The following is a 21343-nucleotide window of genomic DNA, read 5'->3' as shown; positions in this document are numbered from 1 at the left end:
TAGATCATTAGAAAATTTGATACTTTAATTGCCTAACAACTCCACAACTTTTTATGAAAATTCTTTTCACCAACCGGTGGTCTTAACAGTGGATGGCCCATTCGATCAACATAAGAAGTGGGCATACTAAACTATCGTTACTTAAAATGTACTATTAACAAAATGTTAGTCAAGTTAGGTGACCACAAGATACTAAATACCACCATACACCCCAAGTATTCTTTTAAAAAAATATTCAATGTACAGTTTTGACTTTCCTACCATTTTATTATAAGTATAAGACAATACAGTAAAACGTTTTATGTCACAAGTAATTCAATAAATAAATATCTACTTTATATGTATATATATACAGGATGTATATTGAGCTTTTATATAATGTTCTGAATAAGCTAATTTATGTAAAGAGAAATTGTATCAATTTCATTTTTCCAATAAATGAACAGAGTATTTGAGTATTTTTTCCATATCATCATCGGATTTTTTTCCCCTATATACTCGTATTGCTTTTAGCGTCGGAATGTGGCACAGCTAAAATAATTGAAATACGAGGCTAAAAGTTAGGAATGAGTAGAAAAATATAATTATTTTGCCCTCAATGAGAAATAAGCATATACGAAACTACCTTTATTTTTAGCTTCTTCGCATTAGTATTTTAAATTTCATTGGTATTTAATATTATATTATTAAATTTGTATATGTTACTGTAAATGCACGAATTATAGTAAATTCTAAGATTTAGGAGTAAAAGCCTGAACGATTTTGCGTTTCGCACTTTTACCACTAATCACTTGGTAAGTCTTAGGATTTACATTAAAGGTACGATAAATGTTGAAAAAGGCTCGCCGCAGTCGATTGTTTTACACGTTTGAACAGGCACCTTAAATTGATTTCTGTTTGTGTTTTTGATGTCTACAAGTAATTTGTGAATCAAAATGAGTGTAAAATATAGATTTTTATGAAATAATGGACGAGCTCGTGGCAAACAAGAAAGGCAATAACGTTTATCTCAATAAGGACAAATACGCAAAGTGTTTAGAGGTAGTAAAAACTGCAAAGAACGTGAAAAAAATGAAGCTGTTCATTACAAGCATATAAAGCGCTATGATATTTTGACTATAGGCGGCGAAGAAAAGCTAATAGCGCCGAGAAGGAAGAAAATGGGGAAATTAAGTATTATGTTTGATATGACGATTTATTCGCCATTCTTGACAAAACGCATGTTGCTGTTGTTGGAAAGCCAAGACACAGCCAGAGTCAAGGATCAGTAGAGCGTGCCAATCAAGACATTGAAAATATGCTTAGTACGTGAATGGAAACCAACCAGTTATCAAAATGGTCAGAAGGCTCGAAATTCATCCTGGCCATGAAAAATAGAGCATATCACGAGAGAATTAAATGCTCCCCTTACGAAGTATGTTTGGTAGTCCAATGAAAATGGGCATTGTGACGACAGCAACTCCTAAAGAGATGATTGAACTTTTAAAATCTGAAGAAGATTTGGAAAATTTGTTGCATTTGCAAAAAAATATGGAACAAAATACTGTCGTCGAAAATATAATTGAACAGGACAAGGAAGACAACGTTGTTGAAAATGAGTTAGAAGGGGAGGTAAACTGAGACAATGTAAGAAATGAAACACAAGAAACGAAATGATTTTAATCGATAAGATGAAGGACAAGTAAATTAATAATAATACCAATGTAACGATTCAAAGACAGAAAACGCAACTCATGCTCAAGAATATCCAATAACGAAGAAAATAGAAGCTGTGCAGATAAAAAGAACGCAAGCAAAATTTTATTTGGAATACTAAGCTGAAAAAATTAAGGCCGTATCGGCTGATAAATATCCAAATGTGAAAGTTTTCCAAACTGTAAGACTGAAAATACCTGACATTGACAAAGCTAAAACTGACTCTAAAAGCATTATTGCAGTTGTGATAGATGTAAAGGACAGTGAGTTGTACCAATTGGATACCAAAATTGGGGATATTAAAGCAGCTGAAGATTTTATAAAAATAGAAGAAGTTGTTAAAGATAAAGATCTTCGAGAAGTTGTTGGGAAATTGTCGTTACCGGAGGACAAGGATTCAAAAAATGTAATTGTCTCAAAAAATGCTCGTCAAAGAAAAGCACTTGCAACTCATCACAGTATTACTTTGTAATTCTAAATGCCGCAATAGCACTCCGTGTTGTAATAGCAAAATGTTTTTTTTACCTAGCTATTAGTTAACAAAAATTATCTTTTGTTTTTTCAATTTATTTGTTAACGCTTCAGCCTGTAATATCCCACTACTGGGCATAGGCCTCTTTCCCCATGTAGGAGAAAGATCAGAGCTTAATCCACCACGCCGCTCTAATGCGGGTTGGCAGACATATTCCCTACTATGAGTAACGATCGCTATCAGGTGTACATGATAACAACAGGGACTGGCGGCTTAACGTGCTCTCCGAGGCACGGTGGGGAGACCCACAAGGACTGCACAAACACCCAGACCACGGCAAACACTTGTATGGCCAATACATCGAATCCGATCGAACCCGCAACCGCCAGCGCAACAGGTACAATCCATGGCCGTAACCGTTGCGCCAACGCGGCATCGCGGCGTATTTGTTAAGTTACAAACTAATTTGTTTGTAACAAGTATATTTTACTACCACTTAATAAATGCCAATAATAAAGCAAATAATAAAAAATACTGATTCTGTTATGTTTATGAGAAGATATTTTACTTGTTTTAATTTTTACTATTTAGGAAATAATTTAAAATGACGTTCCTAAAAAAAATATAAATTCCAAATGAAAATAATTTAAGTTTTTGACTGAAATAAATTAATAGGAATTAATCTTTGTTTTATTCCCAAATGTGGCGCCGTGCTGTGTGGCTACGGCACTAAAGAATTTAGCCACCCTCTCTCTTCCCGTGGGTGTCGTAAGAGGCGACTAAGGGATAACAAGGTTCCACAACCACCTTGGAACTTAAGAAGCCGACAAAGCCAGCCCTGCGGTCACCAACCCGCCTGCCCAGCGTGGTGAATATGGGCAAAACACATGACTTCGCATCATTGTTGGCGCGAAGCCATGGAGGCCTATGTCCAGCAGTGGACTGTATTAGGCTGAAGTGATGATGATGAGTGACACTGTAAACTTAGGGAACTAGATAGTAGACTGTTATTTTTAGGTCGCTTGTTTAAAAATATACTATTTAAATTACTCTGTATCTACTTTTTTATATACAATTGAAGGAATGCTACTAAAAAAATATTAAAGAAAAACAAACCTTAATATAAAATGAACACATTATTAAATTTATTAAGTATCGTCACGGACAATTGTAAATAGCCATAATTACTTCGTGTTTTATTACAAAAATATATAATTATTATTTTTATTTATATACTTTATCGTACACTACAACTACATTTTACAAATTAAATATATTAAGACTAACTACACATATACATGTTTTAATACAGTTACAGACTGTAAAGTACAACGGGCGGACTTATAGCTACATAGAGCAACACGAAGTCTCTATGTATCCCGTGTTGCCCTATGTATGGCTATTATTGAATAAAGTGTTTATTTTAATTTTTAAAGTATAATAATAGTCACAAAAGTATTACCCAAAACTACGTGTAATTTTTTGTGGAAAGTATACAGACTACAGAATACTATTTTCAAATACAGGTATAAGCTAAATAAGTTTTGGAAAATTTAGCATCGTGGCAGGGTGTTTATTGGTTGTTTTTAACCGACTTCCAAAAAAGGAGGAGGTTCTCAATTCGACTGTATTTTTTTTTTTATGTATGTTACATCAGAACTTTTGCCCGTGTGGACCGATTTCGACAAATTTTGTTTTAATCGAAAGGTGGTGTGTGCCAATTGGTCCCATTTAAATTTATTTGAGATCTAACAACTACTTTTCGAGTTATATCTAATAATGTGTTTTTACTTGACGCTTTTTTCGTCGACCTACGTTGTATTATACCGCATAACTTTCTACTGGATGTACCGATTTTGATAATTCTTTTTTTGTTGGAAAGGGGATATTCCTAGTTTAGTACTGTGATAAGGAAACTAGGATCTGATGATGGGATCCCAGAGGAATCGAGGGAAACTCTCGAAAATCCGTAATAACTTTTTACTGGGTGTACCGATTTTGATAATTTTTAATTTAATCGAAAGCTGATGTTTATCATGTGGTCACATATAAATATCATCGAGATCTGATAAGAACTTTTTGAGTAATCTTTAATAACGCGTAGTTGCTTGACAATTTTTCGTCGATCTACGTTGTATTACTTGTCGATGTAATTGAAGTCGGTTTTTTTTTCGTTTGCGAGCAAACACAATTATTTTGGTTTAGAAACCGTGCGTTCAACAAAAAAATACACATGATATCTCATTGCAGCACTCCTTGTAACATTTCATGATTGTTTCTGGACCCCTCCCACCATATTAAACTTCACGTGATTAATGAACGATTCCGAACCTACTGGAGCTTAATTCCCATTAATAACTCCCATAAATACGTCTTTGTTATTATGTGTAATAAAATACTGCCTCTAAATCTAATTTAAGTAATAATGCAAAAAATGAATACGTTTGTACGCAAATTTTACACGCAAACATATTTTTTATAGCGATTGTTTGAAATAAATGATTTGTTTAATAATATTTAACCAAACGATCACGTAATAAAGCTGAGCAATTACACCCGCGCTCACGGCCTCCACGACACCGTCCGAGGTTACCTCTTCCTTAAAGATTGCATTATTGCGTTACTTAACTTTGTATAACACCTGATTTTATGATGCTTATGGGAAACTCTTCATTTTATATTCAAGTATTATCATACTCAAATATTAATAATGGATGAGGATGCTTTAATTCATAGTACCGTTACGTAAATCGTACACCATGTAAGAGGTTTTCGTAAAAACTTAACGAAAATATTAGGCGTGTGCACGAAACGCTCTGTTTAGCGCCGTTCGATCTCGCTTTGATAACAATATTCGCGGAAGTACAATAGACCTTACACGGAGACTGAAAATAATCTTTATAGCAATGGTAATAAAGTTTAGAATTATATCAAATTATATATAATTCGTGTTGCAATTGTACGATGCACCTCGACCAACTTACATTACGCATAATATCATCCTTTTCATCCATCATACACCGGTTCTTTGCAATCCAAGCTAACAAGGACAACGTAATAGCTTTATCCTCATCAGTAGGGTCATCTGGTAGTTTAAACGTTCGATTTTTTACTGCTATTGTCTAGGACAAAGCTATCATACGTATATATCTAGTAGATATTATCTACGTAATATAATAGTCGATTTAATAACATTTTACATATAAAAAAAAACTAATAAATCTTAAATAAATTACAGATCTTCTTTTGTTATACTTATAACAAATAGTATATTTTTATTTTAACGAGTTGACGATATTTTGAAATATAATTTGTAAGCTGAAATATAACACACGGATTAGTATACTGAAAACGTGTCTCTTCTGTTTAAATTACTTTTCAATAGATGACTTCGATCGGAAGACATCCTTTGTTACAGCATAGCTAACTGCTCTGTAAAGATAAACTTATCTGATTTTAGGCGTGTCTGAAAGACATTGTCTCGCAGTCGCTCCGTGACAATTTGTAATATGGCAAATTTTTCATTACCGTGTCGAATTTTATATTTTGACGTTCGAATGAAACTAAATCTATGCATAATGAAAAGTATATTTAAATTAAAATCTACAATTTCTACTGATTTTATTATCTACTAACAATTAAAACAACAAACTTGATTTGATATCACATTTAAACAGAAACGGTTAAATTATTTTGTGTTAATTGACCGAATCGTGGTTAAAAATCTTCTATTTAAAGCAGAAAATTTTGCAACATTTTTATTTTCTAAATACGAAAACAAAAAGAGGCAAAATGATATGTCATTAGTTCCACCTATCGGACGTCTCCGCCACACACACGGCAATCATCATTGACCGTTTCCTATTTACGATAGAAGTAACTAACAATGGAAATCCGTGAGAAAACCAACTATTTGAATGTATAAATCATCTTTAAAATCTCATTTGATTCACGAATTTAAAGAAAATAAACAAGATAATTCGACTGTCTATGTTGAATTCTCTTGACACTCCTCCAAATTAACAAAGAACCTATTTTGCAATGAATACATTTTTTAATGTTACACAATGTCAACATTGATTTTGTTTAAATTAAATTGTATTTCGGTTTTTATAAACTGTACAATAGTATTACATAATTGAGTTCGAAAACTAAATAGAATTAAACTTTCGTTAAATTATTTTGTTAATAATTCCTGCTTTTTTTAGAAGATCTTAGAATACAGAACATCATTAAGATACTTATAAATCTAAGATTTTATAATATATCTCGTTTGAAGTGGGTGAAATTACCAAGAATTCTTTTGTGTAACAAACAACAAAATAGAAATAAAATCAATTAATGTTTTATTCTTATGTGAAACATAATGTTTATCTACATTTTTTAACAAATGGCTTGTAATATATATAGAAATACTATTGATCTTTAAATATTTATTATGTTTGCTCTTGTCCTAAAGTTGTCTTAAATTAGACATGATGACAAAGTCGCAAGAAATATCGGTGCCACGAAACCGGTCGACCCACTAGTTACGTCAAATTGGCTTCATGTAGGGATAAAGTTATCGCTTTACTTATGTAACGCTTTAATAAGAACAGCCTAAATGTTGCGTATCTTTTTTTTCTTGTTTCTAGATAAAAGTACTACTTACCTCTGAAGAGACGTTATTGATAACGTCTCTTCAGAGGTCAAAGAAAAAGTAATAAAAGTAACATTATCAAGTATGACCGAAACATCAATAAATTGTAAAACTGTTGTTGTACATGTGTTTCTTCATAATTTAAAAAATAAACACATAAACACAAACTTATTATTTATAACTGTATTGACTAAAGACACGTTTTTCGTAAGTGATGCTTTTGTTATTACTTACGAAAAATCGGAAAATGTTGTACATCTTTATTCTTGATGTGTTAATTTAATTGAGATCACGTGACTAATAATAATTATCCATAACGAAATCGACAATTTTATGAAACGGTTTTATAATAAAACAGTTCGATGGCGTGTCTATACTGCACACTTTATAGACCTTATAAAGGATAAAGCTCAGCTACAGTTAATGCTTACAAATGCCTAAGACTTTTAAATGAGCTTCCGGTGTACTAAAAATGTACAGTTATATTGATATAACCCTTTTTCTTCTTATTGTGATCTTTAATGCATCAAAGAGAAACCGTTAGACCAATGATGCTGAGGCTAGATGAAAGGTTACTAATGTTATGGGACAATTACAATTTTCTACGGTCGATGTAGGTTAGAATGTACATAAAAATATATTATTCAATTATTTCTACACATTTACTATTCTAAACTCCGACTATCGTGCCCTAGACTTATAATTCGTTTAACTGGAAGTACCGTGTTATACTATTAATTATATATAATTACTATATATATATACAAAAAATAGGTTATATATATATACTAGCAGTGCCCGCGACTTCGTCCGCGTGGAATTTAACAAAAAAGTTATTGTTCAGTTAAAGTTATAAAATAAATAAATTTCTAATATAAAAGTAGCCTATTACATCAGCTATCTGCCAGTGAAAGTCCCGTCAAAATCGGCCCAGCCGTTTCAGAGATTAGCCGGAACAAACAAACAGACGGACAAACAAAAATTTTAAAAAATGTTATTTTGGTATATGTGCCGCGTATACATCCATATGCATTTAGTAAAAAGCGGTTATTTTATTATTACAGACAGGCACTTCCGTTTTAGCTATTTGTATAGAACTATAATATTATATATTGTCATCTAAATACCACTTAAGCCGCTTTACTGATTGCGAACGTTGCGTTGCCTTGAAAGTTGTGCTTAACATTTGTTACCAGTTAATGATAATAAAACCAAGATTGAAATTTTGCTACTACTATCTTTTAGTAGGAGCTCCGAACTAGAGACGAACTTCACTCCTCTGCTTAATGGATAAAAATGAATAATTATCGACTTTAGTATTTTAAAAATAAATCGCGAAGGGGTTGGCTGAAAAATTCCTGGATCACGTCACGGTTCGGATTTTAGACTATTTGTCGTTCAAGTATAATTAATAAATATTATTATAATATAATTAATATTATAATAATTATTTATTAATTTATTATTTATTATTATAATAATTATTTGTCGTTCGAGTATAATTAATAAATATTAATTTATATTATAATTATTAATAATGTAATTAAATTAAAGATAGTGTACTGTGTGGCTACGGTACTAAAGAATATAAGCCATCCCCTCTCTTCCCGTGGGTGTCGTAAGAGGCGACTAAGGGCTAGCTAACACAGTTCCGCTACCACCTTGGAACTTAAAAAGGCGACCGGTGGCGGGATAACCATCCAACTACTGGCTTTGAAATACACAGGCCGAAGACGGGCAGCAGCGTCTTCGGTGCGACAAAGCCAGCCCTGCGGTCACCAAAACGCCTGCTCAGCGTGGTGACTATGGGCAAAACACATGAGCTTACGTTATTTTTGGCGTAAACTTGTGGAGGCCTATGTCCAGCAGTGGACTGTATAGGCTGTAATGATGATGATAATGATGAAAGATAGTGTCTTGACTTATCAACAAACTCATTTACTTTAACGGTTTTTTCTCTAATCATAATTATATAATGATAATGACAACAATTCTGCTACTAATAGCTAATTGTGAGCTGGATTTAGGTATATTAATTATTTTTATTTTTACTAGCGTGATACAAAAACAATCATCGATAAAATATAACCTAATAAATAAAAATTAAATAAACAAAAAAACTTTGAAAAATCGCAGAAAAAGATAACTTAATATTTTTAAGATAACTGATAACTGAATATTTTTAAGATCATCGTAACATTTACGACGACATTCTAACAATCGTAGTAACCAGGTACTCGTCGAGAGTGACCTGTATCTAGGAGGCCAGACGTCCGTTGACCTCAGTCCTGCTAAGTCGACACCCTATACTAACTATTATAGGTACCATGAATATTTTGTAGGTCATTATTTTGTAGCGTAAACTAATGATGCGTCGGCTTTAGTCAGTTTATCTCACTTTCGTTTTAAAATTATAGAATATTCATATAAATACTGTCATATTATAAATACTACGAAATTATTTTTATTTTAAAAAATAAAATAATTATCTCACGTAAGTGTATTATTAACATTAAAGTTGCACTAATAATTACCATACATTCTGTATTAATCTCAAGTGTCCTGACTTCTGATTGATACGCATCTCCAAACAATATTCAAGTTAAGAAAATAAAAACTTTTTTTCCTAGCAAAAAGGAAACCTACTGACTTACATCACTCCTAATATATTAACAACAAATAGTAATCCAATAAGTAAACATACAAATTGTACTAATAATTACGGAAATGCATTCTTCCTAGAATTGATTGTTCTGATGGCGGTCTGAGTGTGTATAACTTACTTCCATGAGTACGTAATGGCGTAATAGTTATACTTGACTTTGAATAATGTTAGGTAACTCGGCAGATCGTGTAGATGAGATCGTGCGCTCTCGTCGCCCGTATAGGGCGCGACCCTAACGTATTTCTTCTATCCGTTGCTAGTTACTACCACATACTTTGTATATTTAATCACCTTAAAATACTGTGTGATAAAATATGCACACGAGAAACGTTGGCTTTCTTATTGATGGAAAGAGAGGCCCGTGTTCAGCAGTGGGAGTTAAGACTATAACGTGGGAGTGGGAGTTGATCTATATAACGAACGAAGAAAAAGGTAGTATTATATCATTAGTTTTTATTTATTGAGATTACTCTCAATGTAATTTTTAAATGAATTTTGATGGTTAGGTTTTTGTGATCCACAGTAAAGATTTATTTACTTTTATCGCAATATAATACTCGTAATTCCATTAAAAACAGCATACCATCCATCTTGTGGAAATTGAATTTATTATTTACTAGCTGTGAATAGCCTGCGACTTCGTTCTCGTTTTGTGTATTTACATGATCAACGTGATTCTTTAAATTGGCATAACTTTTTTTATTTATAAATCGATTGACATGAAACAAACACTAAATGTTAAGTGAAGCTTACCACAATATATTACTGAAAACCACACCTAAATCGGGTAAGCCGTTTCTGAGATTAGCGTGCACAAGCGCATAGACAAACAGACAAAAATTCTAACAATAATTGTTTTGGGTGCTATTTGCATTGATAAAGGTCCCAATAATATTTTTTTTCATATATCTTCCATGTACAGACAGCGATCCGTTATATATATATATATATATATATATATATATATATATATATATATATATTCGGGAATAACTTCGTCGTTTATGAACCGATTTTAATAAATCTTTTTTTTTTTTGTTGGAAAGGAGATATCCTATGTGTGGTCCCATGATAAGGAAACCAGGATCTGATGATGGGATCCCAGAGAAATCAAATTAAATATTTTGATAAAAGAAAATTGTGCAGCTAAAAGATTATTTCAATTACGTTTTATAAAATTTATTTCCAAGTTTTCTATATTTAAAAATTCGTTATTTTTTTATTGATATACAACATTTAAATATTATATTAATTACTTGTGAAAATGTATTTTTAAAATGCATTTTCACATTATAACTCTACGTTTAAGATATAAATTAAATACAATATAAATTTCTCAAATTCACAATTAATCATAAAAATATATTCATTACATTTTTAACAATTTAGTTGCATTTCAATGGACAGCCAACAATAGATAATATATCTTCGGCTTTACAGAAAATCGTGCGTTGGCAAAAGGGTCACAGCACTGCTCTGTTGCTGTTGCGCTAGCGGTAGCGGGTTCGATCCCCGCCCATGACAAACATTTGTATTGGCCACACAGATGTTTGCCGTGGTCTGGGTGTTTGTACAGAGTCCTTGTGGCTATCCCCACCGTGCCTCGGAGAGCACGTGAAGCCGTCAGTCCCGGTTGTTATCATGTACACCTGATAGCGATCGTTTCTCATAGTCAGGAATATCCGTCAACCTGCATTGAAGCAGCGTAGTGGATTAGGCTCTGATCCTTTTCTTACGTGGGAGTAGAGGCCTATGCCCAGCAGTGGGATATTACAGGCTGAAGCGTTACAGGAAATATTGTGAACTATCATATTATAAAAGAGACAATTTATCGTATGTATTTATCATGACAGTCCCTATTTCAATTAACACAAAATAAACGATATATAAAGCAAATAGACAGAATTATAAAAAAGGTCCTTTCTTTACGTTATCGTTGTAAAAAATAGACATATATTTTTATAGATACTAGAAGTAAATAATTCGGGGAAATAATAGAAGGAATAGTATAATTTTAACTAAAGTAGGGCAGAAAATTTCCTGGTCAAAATATAGAGCTGCCCGACTGGGGTATTACCTCGACCTTAGACAAGATCACAGCTAAATAATACTGTTTTCAAGCAGTGTTATGTTCCTGTTGGTAAATAAGGTGATCAGAGCTCCTGAGGAGAATTGGGGATGGGCTCGGCAACGCGCTTGTGATGATTCTGGTGTAACAGACGTCTATAAGCTACGGTAATTACCTACTTACCGTCAGATGAGCCGTACGCTTGTTTGCCAACCTAGTTATATAAAAAAAATTTCTACTTGATGCATTAATCGAGCGAACAATTCACTTAGTTTGAACCGATCCCAAAACCGTGTATTATTCAATTAATTTTTTAATAAATTTTGCACCAGCCATAGGCCATAGGCCATTTTCATTATTGTGTTAGTTATATTATAACACATACTGCGACAGATGGTCAAACTTTAGAATACATACTAATATATATTGTTTCGTTTCCACCCTCCGGATAAGAAACCATAAAAAGAGGTTCTAAAGTAACATACATAAAAATAAAATAAAAAATAAAGTCGAATTGAGAACCTGCTTCTTTTTTTAGCAGTCGGTTAAAAAGTAGCCTAAATTACTCCTTATTACATCAGCCATCTGCCAGTGAAAGTCCCATCAAAATCGGTCCAGCCGTTTCAGAGATTAGCCGGTACAAACCGACAGACAGACAGACAAAAATTGTATAAAATGTCATTTTGGTATATGTACCGTGTACATATCCAAATGCATCTATTAAAAAGCGGTTATTTTAATTATACAAACCATTGTTGCTCTTTGATACAAACAGACACTCCAATTTTATTTATTTGGATAGATTAATTTATTATCTATTGTCTTATCTTTACAGAACTCGGAAAGTAATAGCGATTTCACCCCGGTAGTAACGGCAACGTGCAAGACGGGTATCATGTCAATCAGGATCAACTTCAGTCAGCCGTTTAATGGCGTGACACATGCCAGAGACTACAGGTGACGGTTTTTAAGACACGAAAATTTTGATCCATTGTAATCAATTATTTCAAGTTTGTAAAAATACAATAATATGTAATAACAATAGTTTATTAAACATTATACATATTTACAATTCACAACTTAAGAACTAATAAATAATAAATATATAAAATATGAAATTAAATAATATTAATTTAATAATATTAAATATTTGTCGTAGCCAAGATATAAAAAAACCAAGGACTTAGTAGTAGTTTGTTTTTCAGAACTTTTATTTATGTTCTGAGAAAATTCGAAATATATTAAAAAAACTAATAAAAGGGATATATTTTAACTTTCAGAAAACCGGCATGCATGACTCTAGGAAATGGAACGAACTCCGTAAGCTTCGACATTAATCTTATGGCAGCGGTAGGATCTCCCGACTATTGTGGAGTTTTCTGGAACAACGTAAGTTTATTCACTTCGTATTCTACGGGAAAAAATACGATATATATATAAAGCGAGCATCTTTATAAAAGGCAAAGTTATTTTATATTAAATGGGACAGCGTTAAAAGTGTTTAGGGTGAAATTGTTATTCAGAAATATTCATAATATAAAATCTTTACAAAAAGCACTACTATAAAAGACAAAACAACAAAATTAAAAAAAATCAAGAACTAGAAAAAATATATAAAACTAAACATTTTTTTTCAAATTGTGTTGCTTCTATGCTATCCGAAGGAACTTCGTTCCTAACTGGTGTCCCATTTTATACAACTAGGTCGGAAAACAAGCCTATGGAACACCTGATGGTAAGCGATTACCAAAGCTCATAGACGCTTGCAACACCAAAAGCATAGCAAGCGCGTTGCCGACCCTACACCCAACCCTTGCCAGGAGCTCTGATCACCTTTCTCACCACAGGAACTCAACGAGAGAAATAAGATATTTACTTATTTATTTATTTATTTACTCGTTGAAAGCAGTATTATTTAGCTGTGATCTATCTAAGGTTGAGTTACTTCCTCAGTCGCCCGATTTTTTTGCTCTAGATTTAGAACAGGATATTTCCTACTGTGCCCTACCTCAATTAAAATGCAAAAAAAACCCAAGCGTTAGTGTTACACGCTTGGATTGTTTTCCCTAGCATATGAAATATATGTAAAATAATTTTTGTTATGCTTTAGTTATCGAAAATGTATGCTTTTTTAAGTTAAACGTACCCATGTATTTATATACCTATTTATTTCATTCTGGCCAATCCCAAACAGAGCTACTAATTTATTAAAAAGTAATGTAATCATTATCTTAAAACAGTAATACAAAAGACTATAAAACCAGAAATAAAATGAAAATATATTTTTAATAATTATGTAAAATGTTGTCTAAATGAATATTATCAAAACCTATAATCATTACAGTCGAATTTCATAAGAAAAAAAGTTGTAAGCATACATATAGCTTAATAACGATAATGCGAAAATTGTCCTCAGCGCACCGACGAACGATCTTTGCCGCTGGCTGTCCGCGTGCATCGAACACTCGAGCTTGCAGACGACAAGTTCTATGTCATCACATGTGGCAAGGCCGGCTTCAGAAACGCGAGGTCAGACCGGGCATTATGTTATGCTTGATTGTACACAATTATATATAACAGATACTTTAAATTCTTTACATTGCTCATTTAGTGCCTAAAGGTTAAACTTGAAATTATTTGAATGGAGTTTTACGCAAAATTAACAAATAGGTGGAATGTGATTGTTCAAACAACAATTTCAAATTGTTCCCATTTTAACATCTACTTTATATTTTACTTCAGAACTCTAGTTGACTTTGTTATTTCTCATCGTTTAACGAAATACTCAGAAGATTCTGACAGTGGCGTAGCGTGGATTTTTGCCGCTCGGGGCCCATCGAAAATTTGCCGCCATTTTTTTTTACTTTTTTTATCAGAGCTACATTTTTAATTAATTAAGCTGTGTGGTAAAGAATATACCACCCGCTCACTTCCCGTGGGTGTCGTAAGAGGCGACTAAGGGATAACATAGTTCCACTACCACCTTGGAACTTAAAAAGCCGATCGATTGCAGGATAACCATCCTAGCTTTGAAATACATAGGCCAAAGACGGGCAGCAGCGTCTTCGGTGCGACAAAGCTAGCCCTGCGGTCACCAACGCGCCTGCTCAGCGTGGTGACTGTGAGCAGAACACATAAGTTCACGCCATTTATAGCGTGAACTTGTGGAGCCCTATGTCAACACGTGCAAAGTGCACGTAGTAAACTATAAATAGAATTAATACAATGTTAAATCTTATTTATAAAATTCTTGTGGCACAATGTTAGTTACAATACTCCTCCGCAACGGCTGGACCGATTTTATGAAATTTTATGTGCATATCGGGTAGGTTTGAAAATCGGCCAACATCTATTTTTCATACCCCTAAGTTATAGGGGGGGATTAAGTGGTTTTATAACATATATGACAAAACAACGTTTGCGGGGTCAGCTAGTTAATATATAAGTTTATGCGTAATCTTATGTTAGTACTTTATAACTTTAAATTATGTTTAGATCAAGCAAGATTATTTCGTTTAAGAGACGATATTTTTTTCTTTTCACAGAAACGAAACATCTCTCGTATCTCTACGAATGTTGAATTCCAATGGGCGAAAAGTGCTAAATGCGGCTTTCAATATGCCGTATACGCTTCGCGCGGAAATCAGTAAATCTGACGGTAATTACCATTGTATAAATTCCTCATAATATTTTTGTCGGTTTAGTTTGTGTCTGTTAGGCATATAACGTGTATTTTTTAATATTTCTTTCAGGTACTCACGGAATACGCATGAAGAATTGTTTTGCTTTCAACATGCGTAATAATACAGCTGATCTTTTGGACAAACGAGGGTAAGACATTAGCAAATTAATAAGAAAATACAACTATCAAAATGTATGTCTTATTTATCCATATTCTTTTAATAGTTTTATACAAAATATGAACGAAAAAACTAAATTAGAAAACTGGGCTTTCAAAACAAAAAATGTGTGGCATGATATATAACTAAATATATAATTTTTTAATTATAAGAGTCAATTGTCTATAATTTATCATTTTTTATTGACAATATGTACACTATCTCCATTTATATATTATAATATGCCTAGATGTCCCACAAAAGAACAATCACTGACGGTAAAAATGGAAAATGGAGCCGTGGAGTTGGGGATAGCAGCCATGTTTAGATTTGCAGATTCATCGCAAGTCAACTTCCAATGTGATATCGGTATTTGTAAAGGTTTGTGGTTTTGCCATTTTTGTCATACCTATCAGTAAAATTAAAGTAACATTACACTCTTTGTAAAAGCTAAGGCGATCAAGTGAGCATCCGAAATTTACTTTATACATATAATTATAGATAAAAAATTAATTCAAACAAATAAAAATAATTTAATACTGACACAATACCATCACCTCTGCCCCTAGGTTGCTTTTCAGCGATAAGGCCGCCCTTTGTACCTGATGATACTCTGTTTAAGTCCATAATATGTATTATTTCTGTTTTGGTGTACAATAAAGTCTATTGTTATGTTATGTTAATGAATGGTTTTCCAGGCAGCTGTCAACCTGTAGACTGCACATCGGATGGCGCGGAACCAAAGGATGAAGAAGGCTCCGTCACTACTTCAACTGGAATATTTGTGCTCGACCCCAACGACAGTGCCGGTAAATACTAGGATAGTTCAACTAACTAGCTCAATCCCGTCAAAATCATTTCATTTATTTTAAAGATTCACTGAAATTATTAAGGTATTAAAAAGTATTTTTATTTGTGTTTGTATCTAATCATTCAATATACGTAGCATAATTTGGCAATATATCAAAAAATAATAATAATTGGTAGTTGATGTTTAAGAACGTACCAACTAGTGACTTTGATGACGACCGCTTTTGGTGTAGTGGTGCGTGTGCCATGGGCGCACCTAATAACCGGCGATTTGTGGGTCCGATTCCCGCTCGGAGTGGATATTTGTGTTTATACAAATATTTATTTCCGGTCTGGTTGTTAGTCCTTGTGGGTCTCCACACCGTGCCTCGGACAGCACGTTAAGCCGTCGGTGCCGGTTGTTAGCATGTACACCTGATAGCGATCGTTACTCATAGTATGCAATATATCCGCCAACCCGCATCGGAGCAGCGTGGCGGATTAAGCACTGATCCTTCTTCTACATAGGAAAAGAGACCTATGCCCAGCCGTATTATATTAAAGGCTGAAGCGTAAACAAACAAAAAAACAAACTTCAGCTTTATAATATTAGTATAGAAAAGTTTTAATGTTAGGTATTTATAATATCTGCGATTACTTTTTAAGTGACTTATTCAATGGTTTTCCCTAGTTACAAAGTAGAAGTAAATCATTTTTTCTTAAAATATGTATTATACCATGTATGTATTTCTTGTTACTTATATATTAGTAATACGCATTGTTAAAATATAATTGAAACATTAAATTTTCTTCGGAATAAAAAGTAGAAGTGCCTCGCTCTAACTTATAGTTAGCAATCGGTCCAGTATTACTAGCGTAAAAAAAACATATGAATCAATCGGTAAATAAAACTAAAATGTGTAAAATAAAACAATGTTTAGTCGCAGCGCTAGCGTGCTCAGAGAGCGGCATCCGTCCGCTCTGGCTGCTGTATCTAGCGATCGCGCTGGGAGTGATGTTCCTCGTGATGCTGCTCATCAACTGCTTCCTCTGCACCGCTATGACGTGCTCCTGCGCGCGAACTGATGTGAGTACATACATATGTATATTTATAGCCAGCTATTAATCGTTCACGACCTACTTTTTAATTCTTTTACTCGGTAACTAGATAAATTAAAATAAGATCTTTACAAAGAAAAAATACAACTAATTTTTATTAATGTAATTTACGACTAACTTAATTCGAAGAAGTGGGTATTATGCTCATAGATATCTTGCCAATAGTGGTTAATCGATTTAATTTTGATCACTAAAGATTATTAAGGTTTTATTTGCACTTGTGATGTATAACATTATCATGTCAAATTCGTCGATTTATCATTTGTGATTAAAATTTGACGAGTCGAAAGACTAGTCATTATATTAACTAACTTTTCGTTACTGTGTACTTATGGTCCGGGAGCCAGTGACAGATCTACATGACCAATTTCCTCCGAATGGGAGGAAATAATTGACCAAATTTGTACCTGGCTCTCGGACCATTACATCTACTTTTGTTTTTTAACTTCATCCCAATTTTATTTATATCATAATGTTCTAATTTCATGAGCATTAAGAAAACAAAAAGAATTGATTCATTGCAATTTAATTGATTAACTTTCCTAATATTAAATTATTTATGTTGGCCTTAATATATGAGATAAGGGTCAACGGTAACACGTTCGTGTACTCACAGGTAATAGAGAAGGATCCCTCTGTAGTGGAAGACTATGACCCTTACCGCAGCTGGCACGGCAGCCAGTACGGCAGCAGGTACCCTTCCTCCACTATACACTCAGCGAGGTAACTCTCCTTGTTCGAATCATACAACATAACTTTTATGTTTCTTCACTAACTTGTGTGTTGTAACTTTAACGTAAACACCGCTTTTGAAATTTTAGAACAATTTATAATATTGGATGTTTATAATTTAGGAACTGAATCATAAAAATAAAAATGTGTGTTTAAATATCAACATAGATCAGTATCGGACAACAGCGACCACTACGCCATAGTCCAATCGAGACCGGGGAGTCGACACTCCGGCATGCATCGAAATAGACATTGATGAAAAACTGGTAAGCCGAGTTCGATGGATTGAATACAATGTTCTTAAGTCAGTCCTTAGAATACTATAAAGGTAATGGAAATATCAAAAAATGTTTAAATGGTTCAATTTATACTTTCAGATTAATGCAATGTTATGGTGACGCTTCAAATCAAAATTCTGTGTCAGTGCTCTGAAAAGTGATATCTTGTATGTATGAAATGTATATAGTACTTTAATATAAACGTTACACTTAATTGATTATTATCGTTGGCGTAGTTACGATTTTAATTGGGGTCATCTACATGGAACGTAACGATAAGTCATTACATGAAAACACTGCGTTGTTCCACTATTTATTTAACTCGACTTGCCCCTTCCTGCCCCATGGAAAAAATCTCATAAAACATGGACTAATGCAGACCAAATTCTCATACCGAGTTATGAGAGTCTATGAGATCTCATAACGTGACTACGCCAATGCTAATTATATAGAATACTGAAACTGACTTGTAAGCGGCAGCATGTGTAAAATCGATTAATATTCTAAGTTTAAATTTCTTTTTTGTGTTAAATTTATAGGGTAAAATGAAAGGTAACAATCACAAAATAATTATGACTTAACTATAGTTTATCTTGTGCCATTTATTTTCATAATAATAACAGCAATTCAATCAAAATGTGAAGTGAAAATATTATTTACAGTTATTAAAGTACCTATGTATTTTAACTTGCCTAAGGAAAATGCAACGAATCCGTGCCGTAGTTTTAGAATTTAGTATGAATTTAGATTTCTAAAGAAAAGATTATTTTCGTTTTAGTTACATTGTAGAAACGCCACTACTGCAACTAAGTACTTTAATGTATCATAGATACTAAAATTCAAACTGCCGCTTAGAGCACGTAACTTTTTATTAGTACATAAATAATTTTATTAGTACACGTATTTCAAATGTTACAATTATGAATTGATATACCTATATAACAATAAACTGCCGTATGTTGGTGCTATTGATAACATTGCGTGGTAGATTTAACATTTAAAGTTATACGAAAAACTTAGGTGTATTACAATAAAAAATACATGAAAAATTATATTTTACAATTTTTAATGTAACTCTTTTTTTTTAATAAAAGACTCCATAATGTGCATATTTTCTAACCACATCAATACTGTGAATTTAGGTTACGTAATTATTAGTAAACAGTATTAACTTTTAAATGTTTTCAACAACCAAAATATTGAACACACAAGTTATAGGTACCTATATAATAAGTACATTTTAATCCTAAATCCTTTGTTCTAATTCTCTAGACACAAAATTAATTCATTACTTTCCTTAATGTTCTTGGGTAAGAACAAAAGCGTAAGTTATGAATATTTTTATTATATTTTTTGATTTTTTATTTATTTTAAGTTTCAGTCCACAAAATGTGTCAAGGGAATCCTTGAACTAATATAAGAACCCGCTGTCTATTTGCCGTTCGTCCGTTTGTTTGTACCCGATTTGTTAGGCATGGTTCTGTTATCTTTTAAAACTTAATAGATAGATACTTTAAATTTCTAATAAATGTTGTAAGTGGCTCACGGTTAATGGAACCCTTATTGTGCAATTCCTAATTGAGTTAATTCTATTTTCTCTATTATGTTAAAAATATATCCGTCCATCCTAGTTCATGTAATTGTATATTATAGTAGAAATAAGTAAATGTAAATTAATATAAGCAAATGTGAAATAAACAAATTTAACAAGACTGCAGTATGAGTTATCATTTAAACGTCTTAAAATCCTACCCTTAAAATAATATTGATTTAGGTTTGTGTTAATAATTTGCAATTATAACGTTCAAGAAAGTAAAATATGTATGTAGCTTCTTTAAATCTTAGTCTTAAAAAAAATATTCTAACCTCTTTTCGAATAAGTGACTCGCACACATTACTAGTTGCAACACACATTATTCATGTCAATAATTATTACAAATGGGTATAATAATAAGACAGCATCTTTCATTGCATCAATGTGTATTTAGTAAATGTTTCACACTACATATAAGTAAAAAGTCAAGAAGAAGTACATACAATTATTACTTTAAATTATGACTACAAAAATTTGAAGTCAATTTGAAATACTCAATCTAAAACATGTAGCGTAAAGAGCAGACTCCTACTGACTATACTGTATACATCATATTATTCTATGAACGTAACTTTTTACTACAATATTGATTTTATAACTATTTTCCTAAAATGAAAATTCAATTTGTATATTTATATTTATCAAAGTCTTATATAGTTTTAGCATTTTGAAGTTAACAAACATTTTAATTAGGGATGTAACGATACATGAATTTGCCGATACGATACCGATACCGATTATCGAGGAAAATAATCGGCGATACCGATACCGATACCGATATCGATGGCTTAGTAGTAAATACACCCAGTAAATAAAGAATGATGTACTTTATATGCATAAAACTTACTTCTTTACTTCTTTTTTCTTTACTCGTCTTCAATAATAGATCTCGCCTTTGCAATCATGGCATTTATTTTCTCTTCAAAAAACGCATCCTTCAGCACTAATTGTAAAGAGTGCGCCATACATCTGATACGTTGAACTCCCACTAGTGTTACAGCAAGCCCCATATTCGGTGCATTATCTGTCACTATAGCACGTACCCGTTCGCTGATGTGCCAATCTTGAAATAATTGACGTAAGTTTTGAGCTATGTTTTCAGCGCTATGATTTTCGCCTTTAAAACTGTGTTCAAAACTTTTCAAACTGTGTATCGGCTGTATTTAAATCGGCGATGCCGATATATCGGCCTGCCGATTATATCGGCCGATATATCGGTATCGGTATCGGTATCGTTACATCCCTAATTTTAATATAATTTATTTTCATTTGATTTATGTAGGAAATAAAATTTTGAATTCGTTAGAATCAACTTTTACTAATAAAAACTAATTCGTCTAAAAATGTATAAAAAACGATATCATCAATATTTTTATGATTCGTTTTTAGTATGTATATGTATGATTTAAAATAAAATTTTAACAAATTAATAAAATGATAATAACAACATAGT

The 21343-nt window shown here is 32.6% G+C and overlaps 1 protein-coding gene across 1 annotated transcript; it reads left to right on the top strand.

The window, feature by feature from the left end:
• Window positions 1-12356: 12356 nt before the first annotated feature.
• On the top strand, window positions 12357-19365 carry LOC123654316. Its single transcript, XM_045590227.1, has 11 exons — window positions 12357-12496; window positions 12820-12928; window positions 13956-14068; window positions 15085-15197; window positions 15292-15370; window positions 15629-15759; window positions 16077-16187; window positions 17109-17254; window positions 17903-18009; window positions 18187-18284; window positions 18396-19365. Exons 1-10 carry the CDS (start codon window positions 12435-12437, stop codon window positions 18272-18274), a joined length of 1059 nt encoding a protein of 352 aa, XP_045446183.1. The 5' UTR covers window positions 12357-12434; the 3' UTR covers window positions 18275-18284; window positions 18396-19365.
• The last annotated feature ends 1978 nt before the right edge of the window (window positions 19366-21343 follow it).

Source organism: Melitaea cinxia, chromosome 6 (assembly GCF_905220565.1).
Source record: "Melitaea cinxia chromosome 6, ilMelCinx1.1, whole genome shotgun sequence".
NCBI classification, from domain to species: domain Eukaryota; kingdom Metazoa; phylum Arthropoda; class Insecta; order Lepidoptera; family Nymphalidae; genus Melitaea; species Melitaea cinxia.
Note: the sequence above shows the minus strand (reverse complement) of the source record. Positions and strands in the feature narration are given on the sequence as shown.

Coding starts and splice junctions, on each gene's coding strand:
- LOC123654316 (XM_045590227.1), top strand. CDS start 12,435: ATGTCAATCAGGATCAACTTCAGTCAGCCGTTTAATGGCGTGACACAT. Junction 16,188..17,108: donor CGACCCCAACGACAGTGCCG/GTAAATACTAGG, acceptor AACAATGTTTAG/TCGCAGCGCTAGCGTGCTCA. Junction 17,255..17,902: donor GCTCCTGCGCGCGAACTGAT/GTGAGTACATAC, acceptor GTGTACTCACAG/GTAATAGAGAAGGATCCCTC.